This window comes from Sebastes umbrosus, chromosome 23, assembly GCF_015220745.1.
Source record: "Sebastes umbrosus isolate fSebUmb1 chromosome 23, fSebUmb1.pri, whole genome shotgun sequence".
In the NCBI taxonomy this organism is placed as follows: Eukaryota; Metazoa; Chordata; class Actinopteri; order Perciformes; family Sebastidae; genus Sebastes; species Sebastes umbrosus.
Window position 1 is genome coordinate 2,830,513 of NC_051291.1, and position 18,144 is coordinate 2,848,656.

General features: G+C 42.1%; 1 protein-coding gene across 11 annotated transcripts in view; it reads right to left on the bottom strand.

Annotated features, from left to right (window-relative positions):
* Positions 1-1,007: 1,007 nt before the first annotated feature.
* The window catches only part of osbpl8 (oxysterol binding protein-like 8), an 85,463-nt gene continuing 68,326 nt past the window's right edge, over positions 1,008-18,144 (bottom strand). For 6 of the 11 annotated variants that reach the window (XM_037760270.1, XM_037760273.1, XM_037760278.1 and 3 more), the window contains 18 exons: positions 17,770-17,871; positions 17,462-17,665; positions 14,794-14,878; positions 14,017-14,182; positions 13,439-13,664; positions 12,828-13,012; positions 12,587-12,668; positions 12,025-12,123; positions 11,729-11,825; positions 11,487-11,585; positions 11,221-11,318; positions 9,909-9,998; positions 9,662-9,798; positions 9,272-9,457; positions 7,679-7,832; positions 5,029-5,131; positions 3,658-3,763; positions 1,008-3,567 (listed from right to left, as the gene is read on the bottom strand). In XM_037760270.1, coding sequence (XP_037616198.1) covers positions 3,438-3,567; positions 3,658-3,763; positions 5,029-5,131; positions 7,679-7,832; positions 9,272-9,457; positions 9,662-9,798; positions 9,909-9,998; positions 11,221-11,318; positions 11,487-11,585; positions 11,729-11,825; positions 12,025-12,123; positions 12,587-12,668; positions 12,828-13,012; positions 13,439-13,664; positions 14,017-14,182; positions 14,794-14,878; positions 17,462-17,665; positions 17,770-17,871 — 2,349 coding nt within the window. In that variant the 3' untranslated portion in view covers positions 1,008-3,437. Of the gene's footprint in view, positions 3,568-3,657; positions 3,764-5,028; positions 5,132-7,678; positions 7,833-9,271; positions 9,458-9,661; positions 9,799-9,908; positions 9,999-11,220; positions 11,319-11,486; positions 11,586-11,728; positions 11,826-12,024; positions 12,124-12,586; positions 12,669-12,827; positions 13,013-13,438; positions 13,665-14,016; positions 14,183-14,793; positions 14,879-17,461; positions 17,666-17,769; positions 17,872-18,144 lie in introns of those variants that run through there. The other 5 variants (XM_037760274.1, XM_037760279.1, XM_037760272.1 and 2 more) reach the window with 4 other exon arrangements.

Sequence of the window (18,144 nt, forward strand, 5' to 3'; positions counted from 1 at the left end):
AAGATGAGCGATCGAGGCAATGAGGATACACAAAAATACACGTACAGATACACACGGGCCAGCCGGGTAACTTACGGGGGGGCGTGGGGGGTGGGGGGGGTAACAGCTGGCTCCCGACGATGCCACCAGTCTTTGTTTATATACCTGTGGTTGGTTAGCGTTACAAAGTTTTCATCGCTCAACAGTCTGCTGACGGCGGAGGCAATCGGATATGTAAACGTCGACAAGGCTAACATCATGACAGGCTGAAGAGAAAATCAATGTTCGGATCCATCAGTGGATTGGATCTTTTTTGAATTGCCTTAATTAGGGATGTCCATAATTAACCGTTTAACCGTTAACCAACATTAAGCATTTTAACTGATTAACGCTACCGGTTAAAAGAAATGTTAATAATTAACTCAAAAGCTGAGCGGCTCAGAGGAGCGGCTCGTCTCTTTAAGGAGAAAAGCTGGTCCACCTTAACAGCCCACCTAAAGAGGCCGAGCCGGAGTTGCAGGATACAGGAAGTCGGCTCCGGTCTCTGGCTCGCCACCAACAACCTCACACTCACCGCCAACACACACACGGTCTGTTGGAAACTCACTAAAGTTACGCAGACTACGTGTGGCGGTGGCGAGCGCGAAGCCTCCGGCAATGCTAGAGCTGCTAACGTGACACAAACACACACACTGTTTGTTGGACACTCACTACTGTTAATCCGGGCAGACACACAGCTGACAACCTGCTAAACTAAACTAAATGTGCGGTGGAGAATTTTACTGGGAAAGTGGCTGCATGTCCGCGACACTACACGCAGCATCGTAGCTGCTAAGTTAACGCTCCCGGACGGTGAACTGGGGACTCCATTCAACGAATATCTGTTGTGCTCCTGCAGCTGGTACGAGGCACAAATCTTGTTGGTTAACGGTTAATAATCGGTTAATGAGGGTTGATTATCGGTTAAGAAAATTCTTCAAAATGAGCATCCCTAGCCTTGATAAGTAGTTGCTTGAAATTTTCGGAGATAACCTGACAGACTGTGGTTAAAAAGATCAGGTATGGGTTCTAATATGCTGCCTCCTTCATCCTCGATTGATACCGAAAAGAATAGTTTTCAAACTCACGTGTAAATATACAATCTAGATTGCTGGTACCAGAGTTAGTTTTTTCTGTGTGATAGCGCTAAACACAGCCCTTAACGTCCTCATAATTCTGCACATTTACGGGGTCTTATGTCTGCTATTTAGACTTTTAAAATGTTTCCAAAGAAGAAGGCAACAGATTAGAACTCAACCTGAAACTCGGACTGAATAACAGCAATGTCTGGAGGCCGTTTGGATAAAGTTGCGACAATAATTATAATGGTGTACCCCACATATGTTTTCTTTTGTTGCCCATGTCCATGTGTATCTACAGAGCAGTGGACAGAAAGACACACAAGGTTGAAAAAAGACTGGCTTGTGCACAGAGCGCGGGAGTGTCTGTATTGTGAACCTCGGTGTTTGAAAAAAAACGCCAACGCGCTACTCGCGAGGAACGCTGCCGTCCCGTCTGGATAGTATTTACACAGTGAACGGGGTCGACTCTCTACTCTCTACACACTGAGTTTGGCTGGTACTTGCGTACGTTTGGAATGGTTTACTGTGGTGATTAGTAGTCATTAATTAGAAAAACAAAGTCTATCTCCTCCCACTAGTAGCTTACTAAAGTGTCTATACTAGTTTTCCTGGTTAACATCTGAGAGGCGCAAAAGCACTGAAAGCGATGATGCTCTGAATTTGACTTTGACGTGACGCTGCAGTCGGCAGTTTAAGGGGAGTGTTAAGGGTTTTCTCTTCCGTGGTAAAGCCATCTGGAGTTTTATATTTGGAGATTATTCTTTAGATTAGCTAGTCTTTACACCTTTTACATTTCATCTATGTGGTTGCACAACTTAAATCTGAAATTCAATAGAACAAATTGTAAAAGGAATAGTTCATATTTTGAGAAATACACTTAATTTAGACGAGAGGATTGATACCACTGTGTCTGAACCTGGCTCCGTCCAAAGCGAACAAAATCCACCTACCAGCCTGTCTCAAGCTCTCTAATTAACACGTAGTATCTCATTTATTTAACTTAACTTAACTCCCCGTAAAACCAACATGTGTCGTCTTTATACTCTGGTTTTTGTGCAGATTATACCAACGAGAGATATACCGTGTTAGTTAGCATTAGAGGTGCCGGTAAGCAGATTTTGTTACCTTTGGATCTGCTGGTTGTATTGAACGTACAAACACAAGAGTGGTATCGATGTTCTCGTCTAATTCTCAGCAAGAAAGCACAATCCTTAATCGATTTAATTTTCCATTAGCTTTGCTGACTTTGATTAAAACAACTCCCTTTCCATGAAACTAGGGCAGTGGTCACTGAAGCTCGTGAAAAACATTTTCTTTGGACCCTATGTTGATGCTCCGGACGTCCTCAGAGCAGAAATGTAAAGGTATTCTGATGATAAAAAACTATATTAACACAAATATCTGACGTTTCCAGTGCATTTGTGCCTTAAGACAAAATACTGTACATAGGGCTAATATCCTAACCACCTGTCTGTACATGCTACCTACAGTATACAAGGACGCAGACGGCTTCTTCTTTCAACATTGACTTTGTATGCAAAAAGGTGAAGATTTAATATACAGCAGAAATTATAGCTTCTGTTCCTTTTAACAATATCACTCGTCTTCCTCGTCCATTTCCCCCGAGCCCACGTTAAAGGATCTGATAATAAAAAAATAAAAAGTCATTGGACCACTTTGTTTTTCTCTCCCTTATCACCTTATTCCGAGCAGACGTCTATTCAACGAAGGACACACCAAGCAAAAAGAACAATAAAAACAATATTAAAATTAAAGGTGTATTTTACCATCTGAGCCGCGGTACTCGTCTCCGTGTTAAAAGGTTCCCTGTTTGAGGTGAAATGTAAATCACAGAGTAGTTTCACTCCAGAAAAAAACAAAAACAAACAACAGCTAAAAAAAAAAGAAAAAAGTCTGCTGTCTTTGCCTCTTTTATACGTCAAGGCAAATCATCAATAAGCTCCAGAGTGGCAGTTGAGACTTAATCGCACCAAGAATCTCACCTCCGACTGCGTCTCCTCATCGCCGCTCCTCTTCGCTTTTGAAATCTGTGGATCTCCCCAGAGTTTTGGAATGGATTGGTTAAAAATAAAGTTAAAAAAAGTCTCTTTTCATGTGGAAGTCTCCACTCTTTCTGGACGTTGGATTTAATAAAGACAGAGAAGAAGAGAGTCTCTTATTGTGAGAGGTCAAAGTTCACGTCTCTGAGTTCCCCACTGTAATGTTCATTATGTGTATATTGAGTGTGTGTGAGGGCGTTACTCTCTCTCTCTCTCTCTCTCTCTGTGTCTCTCTGTCTCTCTCTGTCTCTCTGTCTCTCTCTGTGGAGTATGGCTGCTACTTGAAGACATAGTTGATCAGGACCTGAAGGAGGATGAGGAAAACAATGATGATGTAGTCGCGCTGTTGGAGGAAAGAGCTGCCCTCCACCCGGCCTGCCGCGCGACTCCGCAGCACGCTGATGTTCCTGCAAACACACACACACACAGGAGTAATGTGTAAGTGCTCATCCTCATATCACGCTCATGGTCGCAGGCGTGGTCGGTGCGCTTCTCACCTGTTAATGTCCTCCTGCGTCTGCTTTATAGATTCAATGGCACTTTGAAGTTCGCTGAGGTCCGCTCCTTTTTTCCTCAGCCGGCTGTTATGCTTGCTTTTGTGTCCTGAAACAGAGTGTGTAACACATGGTTTCTGCATTTAAAGAGGACGTATTAGGCTCGTTTTCAGGTGCATACTTGTGTTTTGGGTTTCTACTAGAACATGTTTACACGCTTTACTTTTCTCATACTGGCTGTGCTGCAGCACCTCTTTGCACCCTCCGTCTGAAACGCTCCAGCTCCGCTCTAACTAGCTTTGCTTGAGAGCGTTGGAGCAAACTAGCCGCTAAGCAGGTATTTTGCAAATGTGTTACTTGGTGACATCACCACGTTACGGAAGAAAAGGCGGGACAGTTCAGGAGCAGTGTTTCTGTGTGGGAGAGTAACTCCCTTTGGCCTGGACTTTGGGCTTTATACATTTGCAGACCTTTTAAATGCACAAAAAACGATATAACACACTAAAGGAAAGGGGAAAAGCATAATAGGTGATCTTTAATCTGTTCACTAAATTCAATTTAAGACTTTTCAAAGACCTTTTTGACACCACATACAATTCAATACATTTTTCATCATTAAAGAATCACTCAAACTCAAAAAAAAAATAAGGCCTAAAATGATTGATTAAGTAGATGAATTAATTGACCATTATATCACAGTTTTGTCAATGCTTCCCAGCTGTATATATCACTAATTCCTAAAATTATAATCAATCAATTTATGTGACCTGGACCTTTTTTCAAAAGAAAAAAAAAATGTATCACAAATTTTACTTTTTTTATTCAGGACCTTTGTAAATTAAATTTAAGACTTTTTAATACCTGTTAAGGTCTTTTGGGGGGCTTTTTAAGACTTTTCAAGACCTGCAGATACCCTGTTAAAGCTGACATGTCAAAGCAACTTTTTTAGTACAAAAATACCTTATTGGCTTAGATTTTTTTATTATTGTATAATTCTAATGTTGTGTCTGGACACTTGGACTAAATGAAATGTGAAATATAAGCACCATCACCTCCACAAGAAACACAGAGGAAATAACTAACACCACTAGAGTGTGCTGTTTACTAACTCAGTCTCAGCTTAGTCCAAGCAGTCATTTGGTGTTCTGCAGATGGGTTGGAAGTAAAAGCTTTATAGCCATCTAGGTAACATATAACCAGTGTTTCAACAGCATTTAGAAGTGTATAAAAAACTTAACATATCTGTAATAATAATATAATACTAACAATGATATTATATGTAGATTTTTTATCATAGAAAGTACAACCAGTTCTATTCACATGAACCTCTGTGTGTGTGTGTACTGTAAGCCATCATAAACGAGCGTGACTCACGTTCGCTGCCAGACGAGTCTTGGCGGTCGGGTTCGGGTGAAGAGCAGCCACTCTCTGGGCTCTTGGGCTTGTCGCTCTTGTGTTTCCTCTTTGGCACCGTCACCTATACACACACACACACACACGCACACATGCACAGATACACACATAAGCACACACAAAGAGAAACAGGTCAAGCAAACACACACAACAACTACAAATAAGAGCACATACTGTACAACCGTATCTTATTATCATCCGCACAAGTACAGAGACTCAAGAACACAAAATAGAAAATAATTGTTTACAATGTGATCAACATCAATACAACAAACATGCTAGTCGGCGTCGTGCAAGGCATGCTGGTACGTCAGTCGGTCACACATTCATTCAAAACACTCAACACAAGCAAGAGTATAGAATGAACCGAACCTGCCACGATTAAGTTCAACGGGATTAAACTCTGGTTGGATTACAGCTCTTAATCTCACTGCTTTATTTAATGCGATGCCATTTTTCAGGCCTGGAGCCTTTGTCAGGCAAAACAGGTTTAAAGGCTGATTTAAGGTTGGCAACATCAGTTCAGATTGTGCCTAACAATGACTAACCAGAAGGTCAAAAGTGCGCAAACAATTTGTTAAAAAAAGGAGCGGGGGCACCTGGGTTAGCTCAGTTGGTAGAGCGGGCGTCCATGTATCAAGGCTTGGTCCTGACCGCGGCGGCCCGGGTTCGAATCCGGCCTGTGGCCCTTTCTGCATCCACTCTCTCTCTCCCCCCTTTCCAAGACTCTATCCACTGTCCTCTCAATAAAAATGGAAAATGCCCCCAAAAAAATAACTTTAAAAAAAAAAAAAAGGAGCGGGAAATAAAGCTTTATTATCTTTGTCTGGATGATTTTGAACCTAGCAAGACCTATTTTTCCGATCACACCACTAGTAGTTATAGAAGCCCTGAGAAGCAAGTGAGAAAGGTTTGTTGTTGTAATACTCATTTTGGCCACAAGAGGCTGAAGCACTCTAAAGAACCCCATGTTGTACCCCATGTTCTAAATAGGACTAGAAGCATTCATGTTTTCTTTCAGTTGAGTTTTAATTTACATAACTTGCAAATATACAGTATGTACTGTAGTATCAGAGGCCTGAACTACGAAGCCAGTTCAACATACCCAGGGTATCTTCTCCTTATCTGGCTTCACTCATGGTACGTGTCCACAGGGGCGTTTTTTATCGCGAGGGGACGCGACGCTTCCCAGCATTGGACGCTTGGTGGGCTGTCCCTAGAAACAAGGCACTTGGCTCCTGATTGGACGAACGCTTTCCCGCCGTTGGCTGCTGCTCCCAACTTTCAAACCGGAACCAGTATGGAGGCTCGTTTGGAAACTTTCTTCTCTTATTTCACGTAAATAGTTCACTGAAATGTGTTTTTGAAAACATTTGAGGCGAGAAATAATCCATGCAGTTGATGAATCTGTCTTTATTTTGGATTGACAACGTTTATTTTAAAAGATCCTCGGGAGTTTCGAGAGGCGGCGAGAAAAAACTCCAGATGTGTGAATGCGTAAATTAACAGATTTATTAATTTAAGGGAATACTCAAAAGTCGGATATAGTCCGGATATAGTAGTCTTTTTTTTCCATTTGCCTCTCAGGGCTTCCGTACCGTAGGTAGGACTTCATAAAGAGAGAATTCACTATCTTAGGCACGTGGTTACTTTGAACAAAAACAGTTTCAGACTCCACACATACGAGCAGCAAGTACACACACACACTGCACCTGTAGGTTCTCAACATGACATGAACGAAGGAGCAGCTCAGTAGAAGTCGAGACTCGGTGAGCAAACACAACATGGAAACAAAACAGAATGAAGACGAGGTGGAGGGTGAGGAGGGCGTGACGGACGCCCCTGAAGCAACCAGACGTTGATGGCGGTGGATGGTCTGTTGATGTGATAGATGTTCTCTCTTTTACACTTTGTATGGGAGAAAACTCAATAAAGTGCAAAACACTAATGCTGCTCAGATATCATATACAATATCTGTCATTGTTTTGTGTTGTTAATTGATTTACAATAATAAATATATACATACATTTGCATAGAGCAGCATATTTGTCCACTCCCATGTTGATAAGAGGATTAAATACTTAACAAATCTTCCTTTAAGGTACATTTTGAACAGATTTAGTGTGATAACTATGGACAATCATGCGATTAATCACGGTTAAATATTTTAATCGAGTGCTTGAAAAGTGCCTGAAAAGATTGTGTTGAAGTTATTAAACTTTCTGCAGCTTTAATTACTCAGAAACTGACTTCTTTTACTAATAAGTCTGGGAGCTGCAGGAATACAATACTTGTAAATATGACCTGTGTGACACATTGAGTCCTTCTTTTTCGTCGTGACAAATCAAAAGAACAGTAACCTGCTGACGTCAGCGTGCACTTTGACCTCCCATACAGAGAGAACAACAGCCGGTGCCAGGGTAGGAAAATAAAAAATAAAAAACAAGAGACAAAGAGAAAGAAGCAGAGGCGACAACGGCGATGTGCGACACAAAGAGAAGAAGCGACAATGAAGACGGTGCATCGGGTGTTGCGTGGAAGGTGGCTGAGGCGGCGAGCTGCTTTTTTTTGTTTTTGTTTTAAATGGCGGTTTTCGATCGGGACGACCTACCTGGCACTTGCAATTGTCCCTCCGCGGCCCCTGGTTACTCAGACTAATAAGACTGCCAGAACGTACCATAGGGGTGCGGTGTCGGACCTTGGTCTGGATACAGCCGTCTTTCTCAAACTGGATCAAGTCGTTGAGCGGATCCCATGGCCTCGTGCTGATGGAGGGAGGGGGTGAGGCCGAGACACACAGGGGGCGAGGTGGGGAGACGTAGAGGGGGAAGAATACGGGACAAAGACGACAGAGACAAACAAATACAAGAAGACAAGAGAAGAGAAGATGGAAGTAAGACATAGACAGACAACAGACAGACTCAATAGAAAGATCCTAAGTGCCCTCCACATCATTTCACCTGATATGACGACACTTTCACCAGTGAAAAACATTATGATTCATTACATTCTGCCACCTACAGTAGAGAACTGTCCCGTCTATCTATTGATCTACGTCAGACAGAAGGTCAGACCCTGCAGTTAGAAGGAATCAGCACTAGATGGCACCCTGTCACACCGGTTAATTCAATATGGAAGATGGGGGAGCAAAAGCTTTAAAGTAAAATGCCTGATAATAGTACTGATTGTAAGATGAGAATACAGGATATGTCCTTAGACTATTTAAGATTAAGACTTAGTTTTTAGGCTCTGAGGTGTAATTTGTATTCTAATTGAGGCAAATACACTTCTTACATGTTTTTTGGCCAGCCCTACAAACGCAAAAGTCTGTCACAGAGTGATGAAGTTACACGATTGGTCGGTCTAGTGTTGGAGTTTTCTCATTGGCCGTTGCTCTCTCAAAATGAAAAGGCGGGGTTGCAATCCTTTGTTTACATTTTCGGGGGGGGGCTTGTCAGCGGTTCCACTCACTGGTGCGAGCAGGTTATGGCTAGAAAGGATCCGTCTTGTGTAAATATGACGTCACGTTCTTGTTGTAATCGGAGTGACTGAGGGACAGAAGGGATCAGGATTCCGAGGGAGAGAAGACTGTTACTGTCGGAACGTTTGGCGGGAGGAGGAGAGCTATGCACCCGGCAAAAAGCGTCTCCTCCTTCGGCCAGGAGCAGAGCTTTGGAAAGCAGGAGAAGCAGTTGCCCAGTGCATGATGGGAGTGTTGAGACGACTTGGAGAGGGTTGCATAAAGTTGAAAAAACTTTGCGCAAATGAGCCTGTACAAAGCGACCGGCTCACTAAACTTGGACCGAGCTGTCAAACTAGGCGATCTAGTTCTAAAATGAAACTAGATTCAGCGGTGGCATCGCCTGTTTCTCGCTTAAAATGTTTGCAGAAGTAGATTTTTGGTGGATTGTTTAGACGGAATAACGGAAAGTATACGAGCAGGCCTGGATTTAACATTATAGACGTGATCACTGACTATTAGTGGAACAACTTAGCTACAAATTCACAGACTGACCAACACGGTCCAGACATATACTCGGTTTTGACCGAGTCTATTATCATCTAACATTAATGTTTTGTCGTTTGTTCCCTAAAACAAGCACAATGTTGTTTTGTTTTAAAATATTTGGCAAAACCCTCAACATCGGTTTCTCTAAAAGTGACTGCAGGATTTTTATTATGTTTGGTGAGATGAGCCACTCACTCGGCATATCGGTAATGCCACTCTCCGGTGACGGGGTCCTGCTCGAACAGGGCGGGGATCCACTCCTCGCATTTGGCTTTGCGTTCGCGGGCGGACTTCCGCTGGACTTCCTCCAGCATGAACTTCTCATTGGTGGCTTCGGTCTGGTCCTTGTTGTTGATGGCCCGGGTCACGTGCTGCCACAGTCTGATGATTGAGAGAGAGGGAACAAAGTCATCAAGGGAAAGAAGAGAAGACGCTGCACAAGAAAGCTTTTAAAAGAGAACACTAAAAATGTCAAAGACACAGAGGTGAATTTGGCCTTGGAAACTAAATCAAAAGCCAATAAATAAGAAACTGATACAAAACAATACAAAAGGATCTGCAGATGATAGTTAAGTAGAAGTCCACCTTTCTGATTCAGAGTCTCCCTGCTCCTCTGGTGGGACGGTGCAGCGCGTCAGTCGACTCTGCCTCAGCTCCGTCGTCGGGTTCCAGAAAGTGTCCACCGTCCCCGTCTTCTTGTCGTTGATGAAGATCTCGCTGTCCTGTGAGGACAAAGTCAGAAAAGCTCTCCTTACTTGCCCACAGACGGCACAAGATGCAGCACAGTGAAGCTGTTATCTGTATGAAGTACATGTGAAAAGTTGTGTCTCACCCAGTGTCCTTCTAGCGTCGCCAACACCTCCTTCCCCAGCTTGATCTTTCCAGAGACCTGATTGACGCTGTCGCTGCTGCCCAGGAACGGCTGGAGGAAGGAGAGGAGAAGCAGGAGAAGGGAGGCAGAGAGGGAGGAGGAAAGGAAATAAATAGGATGAGGTAGTACGAATGGAGAGTAAAGGTGTAGGAGGCGAGGAATGGGAGAGGACAAGAGGACAAGGGGAAAGGAAGGAGAGATACACGGATACATACAGTTTACTTTCTGAAGTTACTGTGGAGGAAACAAATACTGTGGTTTATGATGCGTTATTTAATCTGCATTTATGCATAGTATGGTTTGGTTTGTTTTGTTCAGTATAACATTTCCCCATTCAATTACAAAAGAAATGTGACTGATGGAGCTTTTAAAAAGCGTTTCAATTCAATCAATTAAAATATTTAATTGCGATTAATAGCCCATTTTTTATCTGTTCAAAATGTACCTTAAAGGAAGTTTTGTCAAGTATTTAATCAACTTCATCTTATCAACATGGGAGTGGACAAATATTCATTTTGACAGCCCTAATTATTTGTATTTGCAATGTAAATGTATTGATTCCCTGTTTGCTTTCTCTGTCATGTACCTGTCGCTAGTTCGTGACGGGGTAATGCAGTTGATGGTGTGTGAACGATGGTATGGAGGATGGGATGTTTTTCAGGGGAGGAGAAGGAGTGGCGGTGGTGTGGTGGGGTCACACATTCAGAAAAGTCATGTGAGAAACTGCTTTTTAAAAAATACTCCAAGATGTAGTGTATCTATAAAGGCTTTGAGGAGTTAACTCTTAAAGGGATAGTTCGGGTGTTTTGAATGAGGTTTCTGTGAGGTACTTCTCCATAGTCGGTGTATTACCTACAGTAGATGACGCGATAACACGAACAAACTTAACCGACCGAGGCGGCTGTAGACCGGTCACCCCCGTGTTCTGCGAGGTAAAAATTACTGGTGGCTTTGAAGAGAGCACAGATGGATATAACGGCTTCAGTTCCCCGTTGGAAAGGGCTGTCTGACGGCAAGATAAAGCTGAGAAAATACTCTAAATATAGTGTGCACTTAGACTGATTTATTTTAGGTGAGCCTTTCTTTTAGGTGTCTAAAACATGTTTGTATTCACCGAACTGGTGGCGTGCCGACCTCCATCTACTGTAGGTAACACACCGACTATGGAGAAGTACCTCATACAACCCCACTTCAAAACATCTAAACTATTGTTTATTACTCAGCAGCTCTACAGGTCCTACTCTACGTAGCTTTATTTAAAACACAGCCATACCTTCAGTTTGAACTCAAGCTGAGCGCTGTAGCCCGTTTTCTCACACGCGATGGTGACCTGACCGCCCAGCTCCAGGGTCATGGTGCCGTACAGGATGCCTACGAGATGAAAAAAAAACACGAGGAATTTTTCGTCAGCACAGATAACCGGGAAACTCTTAGAAACTAGACCCAAACAGCTTGTTCTAAGTAGATCTACAGCTTTCCAAATGAGCAAAGCAACATTAAAGTAACACAAAAGAAAGCACTACTGAAGTGCACTCTGACCTTTACAGTGAGCGTAGGGCATGTTCATCACGTAGTCCTCTCCTCGGTTGAGGAAAGTGAGCCGAGCCTCCCCGTCTAATATGGCCGACAGGGAGTTTCCTGAAATGTAAACGACAGCAGTCAGTGGACAGATGTGCTGGCACGGCAAATAAACAATAAAGCAGCTGAGTAAATATTAGCACACTTCATTATTTAAGCTGCCTGTAGGTAACTAGAAATGGATTGTAGTCGGTTGAGTGTACCGTAGAACTTGGACTTGGCGAGGATGCTGCCGCTGAGGCAGAATCCGTCCTTCCTGTTGCTGACGTAGAAGGCTGACACAGGAGGATGATGGGATACCTGAAGAAAAACACACCGAGCTTGAATGCGACTACGGAGCAGACATACGAGGGAACTTATTTGATTTGAAACCAGGCCATAGATTTATCTTATCACAGATAATAGCAACTTGCATTATGGGACAGGTGGAATGAGCTCTAGACCAATCAGATTGCTAGTTAGTTAGTACTCTCTACAGCACTAGTAGAGCTGCCGTTACCTGCTCTCCGATGTAGAAGGTCTTGCTGTTGGTTTTCTGGTGGAGCCACATGCAGCGGTACGTCTCTCCAATAATGGGATTATAAGGCTTCTTCAACCCCTGTGGATTAAAAACAAACAGTATGATTTCAGTATAACAGATTGTATATAACAGTAGAAAGCATGTATGCACTATGGAAGCCCATTTACGACCCTTAAGTCATTATAATGAGAAACTTTCTCGAAATAATAAAACAAATATATAAAATAAAAAAATTATATATATATATATATATATATATTGAGATACTGTCATTACTTCGAGACAAGAAAGTCATTATTTTGAGATACTAAGTCATTATTTTGACAAAGTTTCTCATTATTTTAAGATACTAAGTCATTATTTTGAAATAAAAAAATAATTATTTTGCAATACTAAGTCTTTATTCTGAGATACTAATACTTTTCATCACAAAGCTGAGATTTCATCTTATTTTTTTTCTTTTACTGGCATAAATGGTCTTCCATGATCCTCTATGTTGCTCATGAACATGAAGTGGGTTGTACATGTTTATTCTCCTGACCTTTGGCTTCTTGTAAAATCCAGAGATGTACCACTTCACCACCTTCTTCATCCGGTTGTAAGCGTTCTCTTCGATTGCGGCCCTGAGAATCAAACAAACAGTCCAAACTAAGACAGACGCTCCTAATAATTAAAGGAATGGTTAAAGGAGATTTCAGTGTGCTGATATTTATTAATTAGTAAAATTTAGAGGAGCTAGAATTTTCTATTACTTCTATTCCTTTAAATAACTTTGGGCTTACTCTGACAGGAAGTCTGCGTGGTAGTAGTAGTCAGAGAGTTTGTCCAGAAAGGACCTCGGCTCCAGGATGAAGGTGGGCAGCACCACCTTGGACAGATCCATGCCGGGTCGCACCTGCTTCAGCAGAGTCCAGATCAGAGATTTATTCTCCTCTGATACCGTCTCTGTCTGGGCGGCCTCGCCAGCCTGCAGAAAGGAGACACACAGAATTGAGAATATGTATTTTTCTACTGCAGATGTCTTAAAATGTTCACATGAATGCGCGAGTCTCCACGTGCTTCATAGTTTTATGCGCCTGTTTGTGCAACTGGTTTGCGAAATTAGGTTTTTAATTAGCTCCTCGCTATAAACATTTTGCCTCGGCTGTAGTAGGTGTTTAATTAGTGAGCTGTCAAACTCACCGCACACACCCACACACATCAAAGCCTGTCCGTGTTACAGCTTTCCTAACAGCCCCAGCAAAAGAACATGCTAATTCCTCCTCATTATGCAACAAAACAGCTTTTAGCTGAAGTTTTAATTCTAATGGCTGATGGTGTAATGCTCCAATCTCACTCGATCTACATTTCTTATATATGAAAACAGTGAATCAGACTCTGTGTCTCCCCTTACCTCTCCGAGTTCCTCGTGGGACTGTTCCAGGTACGGGGTTTCCCTCAGGTGTTCATTAGGGTCCAGGTCGATGTACGAGTCGTCCTGCCGCTCCGACGTGTCGCTGTCGCTCTCCTCGCTCTTCTCCAGGCCTTCTGGGTCAGACTCCTCGTGATCCTGTTCTCCCTCCCTGTCCGACTTGTCTGAATACAGGTCTGGGTCTTTCAAATGGTCACTGTCGTTGAACCTGGAGGACGGGGCCGATTGGACGGTGAGATGTATACAATGAATAATGTTACATTTGAAAAAGGAGCTTCAAAATTGGAAGGGGGATGCATCATCAGACCGGCAATCCGTCATCCAGAGTAGGCTCGCATGACCACGCCGCCACGGGGGAAGACTGAAGGGACATGACGGCAATCAACCTTCATTTACAAACGTTTGTATAACAGGAGATGAATGGATACGAACTTAAAAATTACAATCCAAACATACATCAAATCTCTGAAGTCCATGGGGACTTGTTGCAAAGTACCCGTATGAGCCGGTCTGATGTGTAATCTAAATTAGTTTTAGCTTTGGTTTTGCTTCCTACTCACTGGAAACCGTGGATGTTGTGGGCTCTGAGGAGGCTGTAGAAATTAATGGAGTGTTCCCCGCCGGTGGCTACCGTGCTCATGTCCTCCTTCCCCTCGCGGATCATGGTCCTCTTCAGCAGGCTGGAGCACTTCAGGGCCAGCTCTAAGGCGTCCATCCAGCATCGACCTGGGAAAGACATTCACACTGATCAGACTGATATGCAGCATATATATTTTTTCAGCCTTTCGCTGTTCATTATCCTTCTTTTAACAATGAGCAAAAAGCTTTTGGTCAAAATGTTTTTGACACTAGGGTAGAAAATAGCGAGTGATCTTGGACATTGTCTGACATTCCAGCACCATGGAGAGAGACTAAGACAGGGAGAGATTGGATTGGATGTTTCAGCACCATGGACAGAGACACAGAGCAGGACGGGCTGTGGCTAAAACCGTTCACTCATTCACTATGTGGAGATTCTGTGGAACGGATTGTTCAGTTTTGACCCCCTTAAAATACTAGTAAAAACAAGCCAAGTTGAAATAATTATAAAAAGGTACAGATTTGCAAGACAGCCATGCTACCATGCCATCAGAGCACTCTGCTCACATGAATCAGATCCATTCTAGGATTAGAGTTAGTGTCACTTCCACACCAAATACTGCAAGTAAAAGTAGTTTTGAACCAGTACTGATATTGCTTTATGTAACTGACGCCATCTATCTTTATCTCTCAATGTAAGTTGCTACTGACAAGACTCAGACAAAGAGCTGCAGTGTGATTGGCAGCCCGTCTCTTACCATCAGACTCAGAGGCAGCACGGAAGATGAGGTGGCTGCTGGGTAACGGCTGAGTGATGGAGCCAACTGCTTCTCCTTTAGGACCCTGATGACAACAAGAAATAAAAGGGAGGAAGTACACGTTACACATCAGCTTCAGTGTTTAAGGGTCAGGTAGCTGTTGTTTTGAGTCAGTGTCTTGATTGTCTCTTTTCAGATGGAGGACGGAACCTGGCAAAATCAAAAACAAATGAATAAATAAATAAATGACTCAATAAATAAATAAATATGTCATTAAATGTATCAAAAATAATATTAAAAATAAATGTGACCATTAATTAATTGATAAAATGTGACATAGATTTTTTTTTTTAATTTGCTTCATTATTTATTTATCTTTGTATTAATTACTTTACTTATTTACTCTTCTGTTTAATTTACCCTTTTATTTAGTTAGATATTTATTTTTTAAATGTATTTATTTCTTTTTGCATTTCTTTTTTATTTATTTATGCATTTATTTTTATTTATGCATTTATTTTTTGCATTCATTATTAAATTATTTATTTTGCATTTATTTTAATTTATTTATTTATGTATTCTTTTCTTTATACATTTCTTTATGCACTTCTGCCTCATTATGCAAATGAGGGGGGTGTCACTCAACGTGTGTCATCATGGGATTAGGGTGTTTAAATAAAAGGGAAAATTAAACAAAAGTGTAAATAAATAAGGGAATTAATACAAAGATAAATAAAGAAGCAAATTAAAACATCAACAACACAACAAACATCACATTTTATCATTTAATTAATTAATGGCTACATTTAGTTTTAATATTATTTTTTTCTACGTTTAATGACAAATTTATTTATTTATCGAGTCATTTATTTATTTATTTTTTATTTTAGCAGGTTCCGTCCTCCATATTTTCAATTGAAGCGGTTTTAGTTCCTTTATGGTTTCCCTGCTTCACCTGCAGAGTTTGTTTCTTTTATTCAGCTCGCCATCACTTATGTGTGCAAACAGAGGAAATCTAGACTCCCCAGTGGGTCGTTATGTAAATGAGCTATCAGAGGAGACAGAAGACTGAATGAGTGAAGTGTTTATTTCAGAAGTGAAGAGGATGACGGGGGGAGCAGGAACGCTGTAATCTACAACACAGATCGACAATTGTGATTCAAGTCTTTTCACAGCACAAACAACAGGGACGACACTTGAGAGGCGAGGTCAGCGATGAATACCAAACCGCAGTTGGAGTGGACGACTGATCGCAGCTGAGAACACGGGAACAAATGGAGAGTCGCTGCCAAATATGAAAATCGCTGGCTGGATGTATAATTTAATATCTGTCCTAAATGAAACAAAAGATGAGCTCTTAATTATACAGCTAACATCCACATCTGTTTTCTTTTAACTGCAGGGGGACAAAGGATCTGTTGTTATTAATGAAAGATCATTTACCCTTGATTATCCATTTGTGTTCATTTTGTTTTGTTCATCACTAGAGTGCATTCAAATTCATCCTGCATAACAAACCTTTGGCAGTATTCTCCTCCTCCAGCTTTCCACTGGTTAATCTATTATTAATTATATAAATAATGGGATTATAAGGCTTTTTTCCATTGCAGTGTAAAGATACTTTAGGTAATATATTTTGTAGATTTAAAGGAATAGTTCAACAAATTGGGCAATTGCTTAATTATTTTCTTGCTGAGAGTTAGGTAAGAAGATTGATACCATCGCTCCAACTGCAAAACAATTCATCAGTCTGTCTGTACTTCCTCATTTTTTGTAGACGAGGATGCACAAAGGAGCATTTCCAAACCCGGGTAGTAAAACATCGTCCACCATATTGTTTTCCTTCTGGCAGTATGGATAAGCTGATATTAAAATACCTGTATATCTGGAGGAAAACTACTGTAGTTTCATGATATAAAGGTAGAACCCTAGAAAGCCTGCGGAATTAGGCCAGACAGCGAGCCAAATATCACTCAGCGCTTGCTTCCTTTTTTGCATTTACTATTCTATTTGATCCTTCACATCACAAGCTTTTCATTTATTCACGCTAGTACCTTTGACTGTTCAACGGCTGACACTTCTATTCTTTGCTCCACCGACTGCCTTTAAACTCGTCAAAGCTGTTTGATGTTTCCGTGACTTTTCTGTCTCTTATGAGTCACACCACTCGCACTGCCTGTATGTATTTGTCCTCGTCTTTGTTTGTGTTTTCTAAACAGATGAACGGATGTCTCTACTACAGCACTGAAAATCACAAATTTAATAAACAAGTTGTGGAATCTGCGTGGCATCGGCGTTGCGTCTGCTTGGCTTCTGTGTCGCGTGGCGGCTGCATCGCGTTCTGCGTTTCAGCTGCGTCTCTGCTGCTTTTTTTCATCTCTGTAACAAATTCTACAGATATAGAGATCGAAACTGTAGTAATGTAGCTGGTATGATGTCAATATGCAGTCAATAGATCACTTTCACTGTCTGTTGTTGCTGTGAACTGTGCGGCTCACGTAAAAAATAGGCGAGACCTCGAATTTCTAGGAGAGACGCAGCCGAGCCGGGCAGTGTGGCTGCTCTAACCTGTTAACACGGACGCCGAATTAAAAAACAACCGGTAACGCAGCCGCCACGCGCTCTTGACGTTCCTAGTGTGGACGAGGCTTTAAAGGTGTGTACTGACCTTCACGGCCCAGATGGACTGCTCCAGCGGGTGGAAGAGCTTGAAGCAGAAGCCGTCCTTCTTGGAGGGCCTCTCGATGAGCTCGCAGGCGTTGAGCAGCACCGTTCCCACCCACTGGCCGTTTTTGTGGGTTTTATAGATGAGCAGGACGCCCGGCTTCAGCACGCACCACAGCTTGGTCCAGCTCTTCAGAGTGCCACGGATCTGGGTCAAATACAGATACATGTCAGATGGGCCTTACCTTACCAAAAATCACCGTCTATATTATGCTGTACGAGGAAATATTGCGAGGTGGAAGACGTTCCCACCTTTAGCCAGTCGGCCATGACGATGACGGAGGGATCCGTGATGGTGCTGAGCAGCTCCTTGGTTGCCCTCTTCTTCTCCTCCCTGTAGTTCTTCTTCTGCACCTACACAGAGCACAGCGAGACGGACAACATCACTTTTACACAACTGTGAATATCAATATTCCACACTTGCTTTCTCACTGAATCACATTTGGCAGCAAATGATGAGACTGGAATGACACCTCTCGGTGTTCCTGTTAGATAACAGCAGGTAGCTTCTGACTGTAGAGTGAGGTATCTGCTGCATTTCATTCCTCTAAATGTAAAGTATCCTGCCTATCCTGTATTGCGGTGTCAGTGGTTTGCAATATGAAAATTCAACCTAATTTAATATAC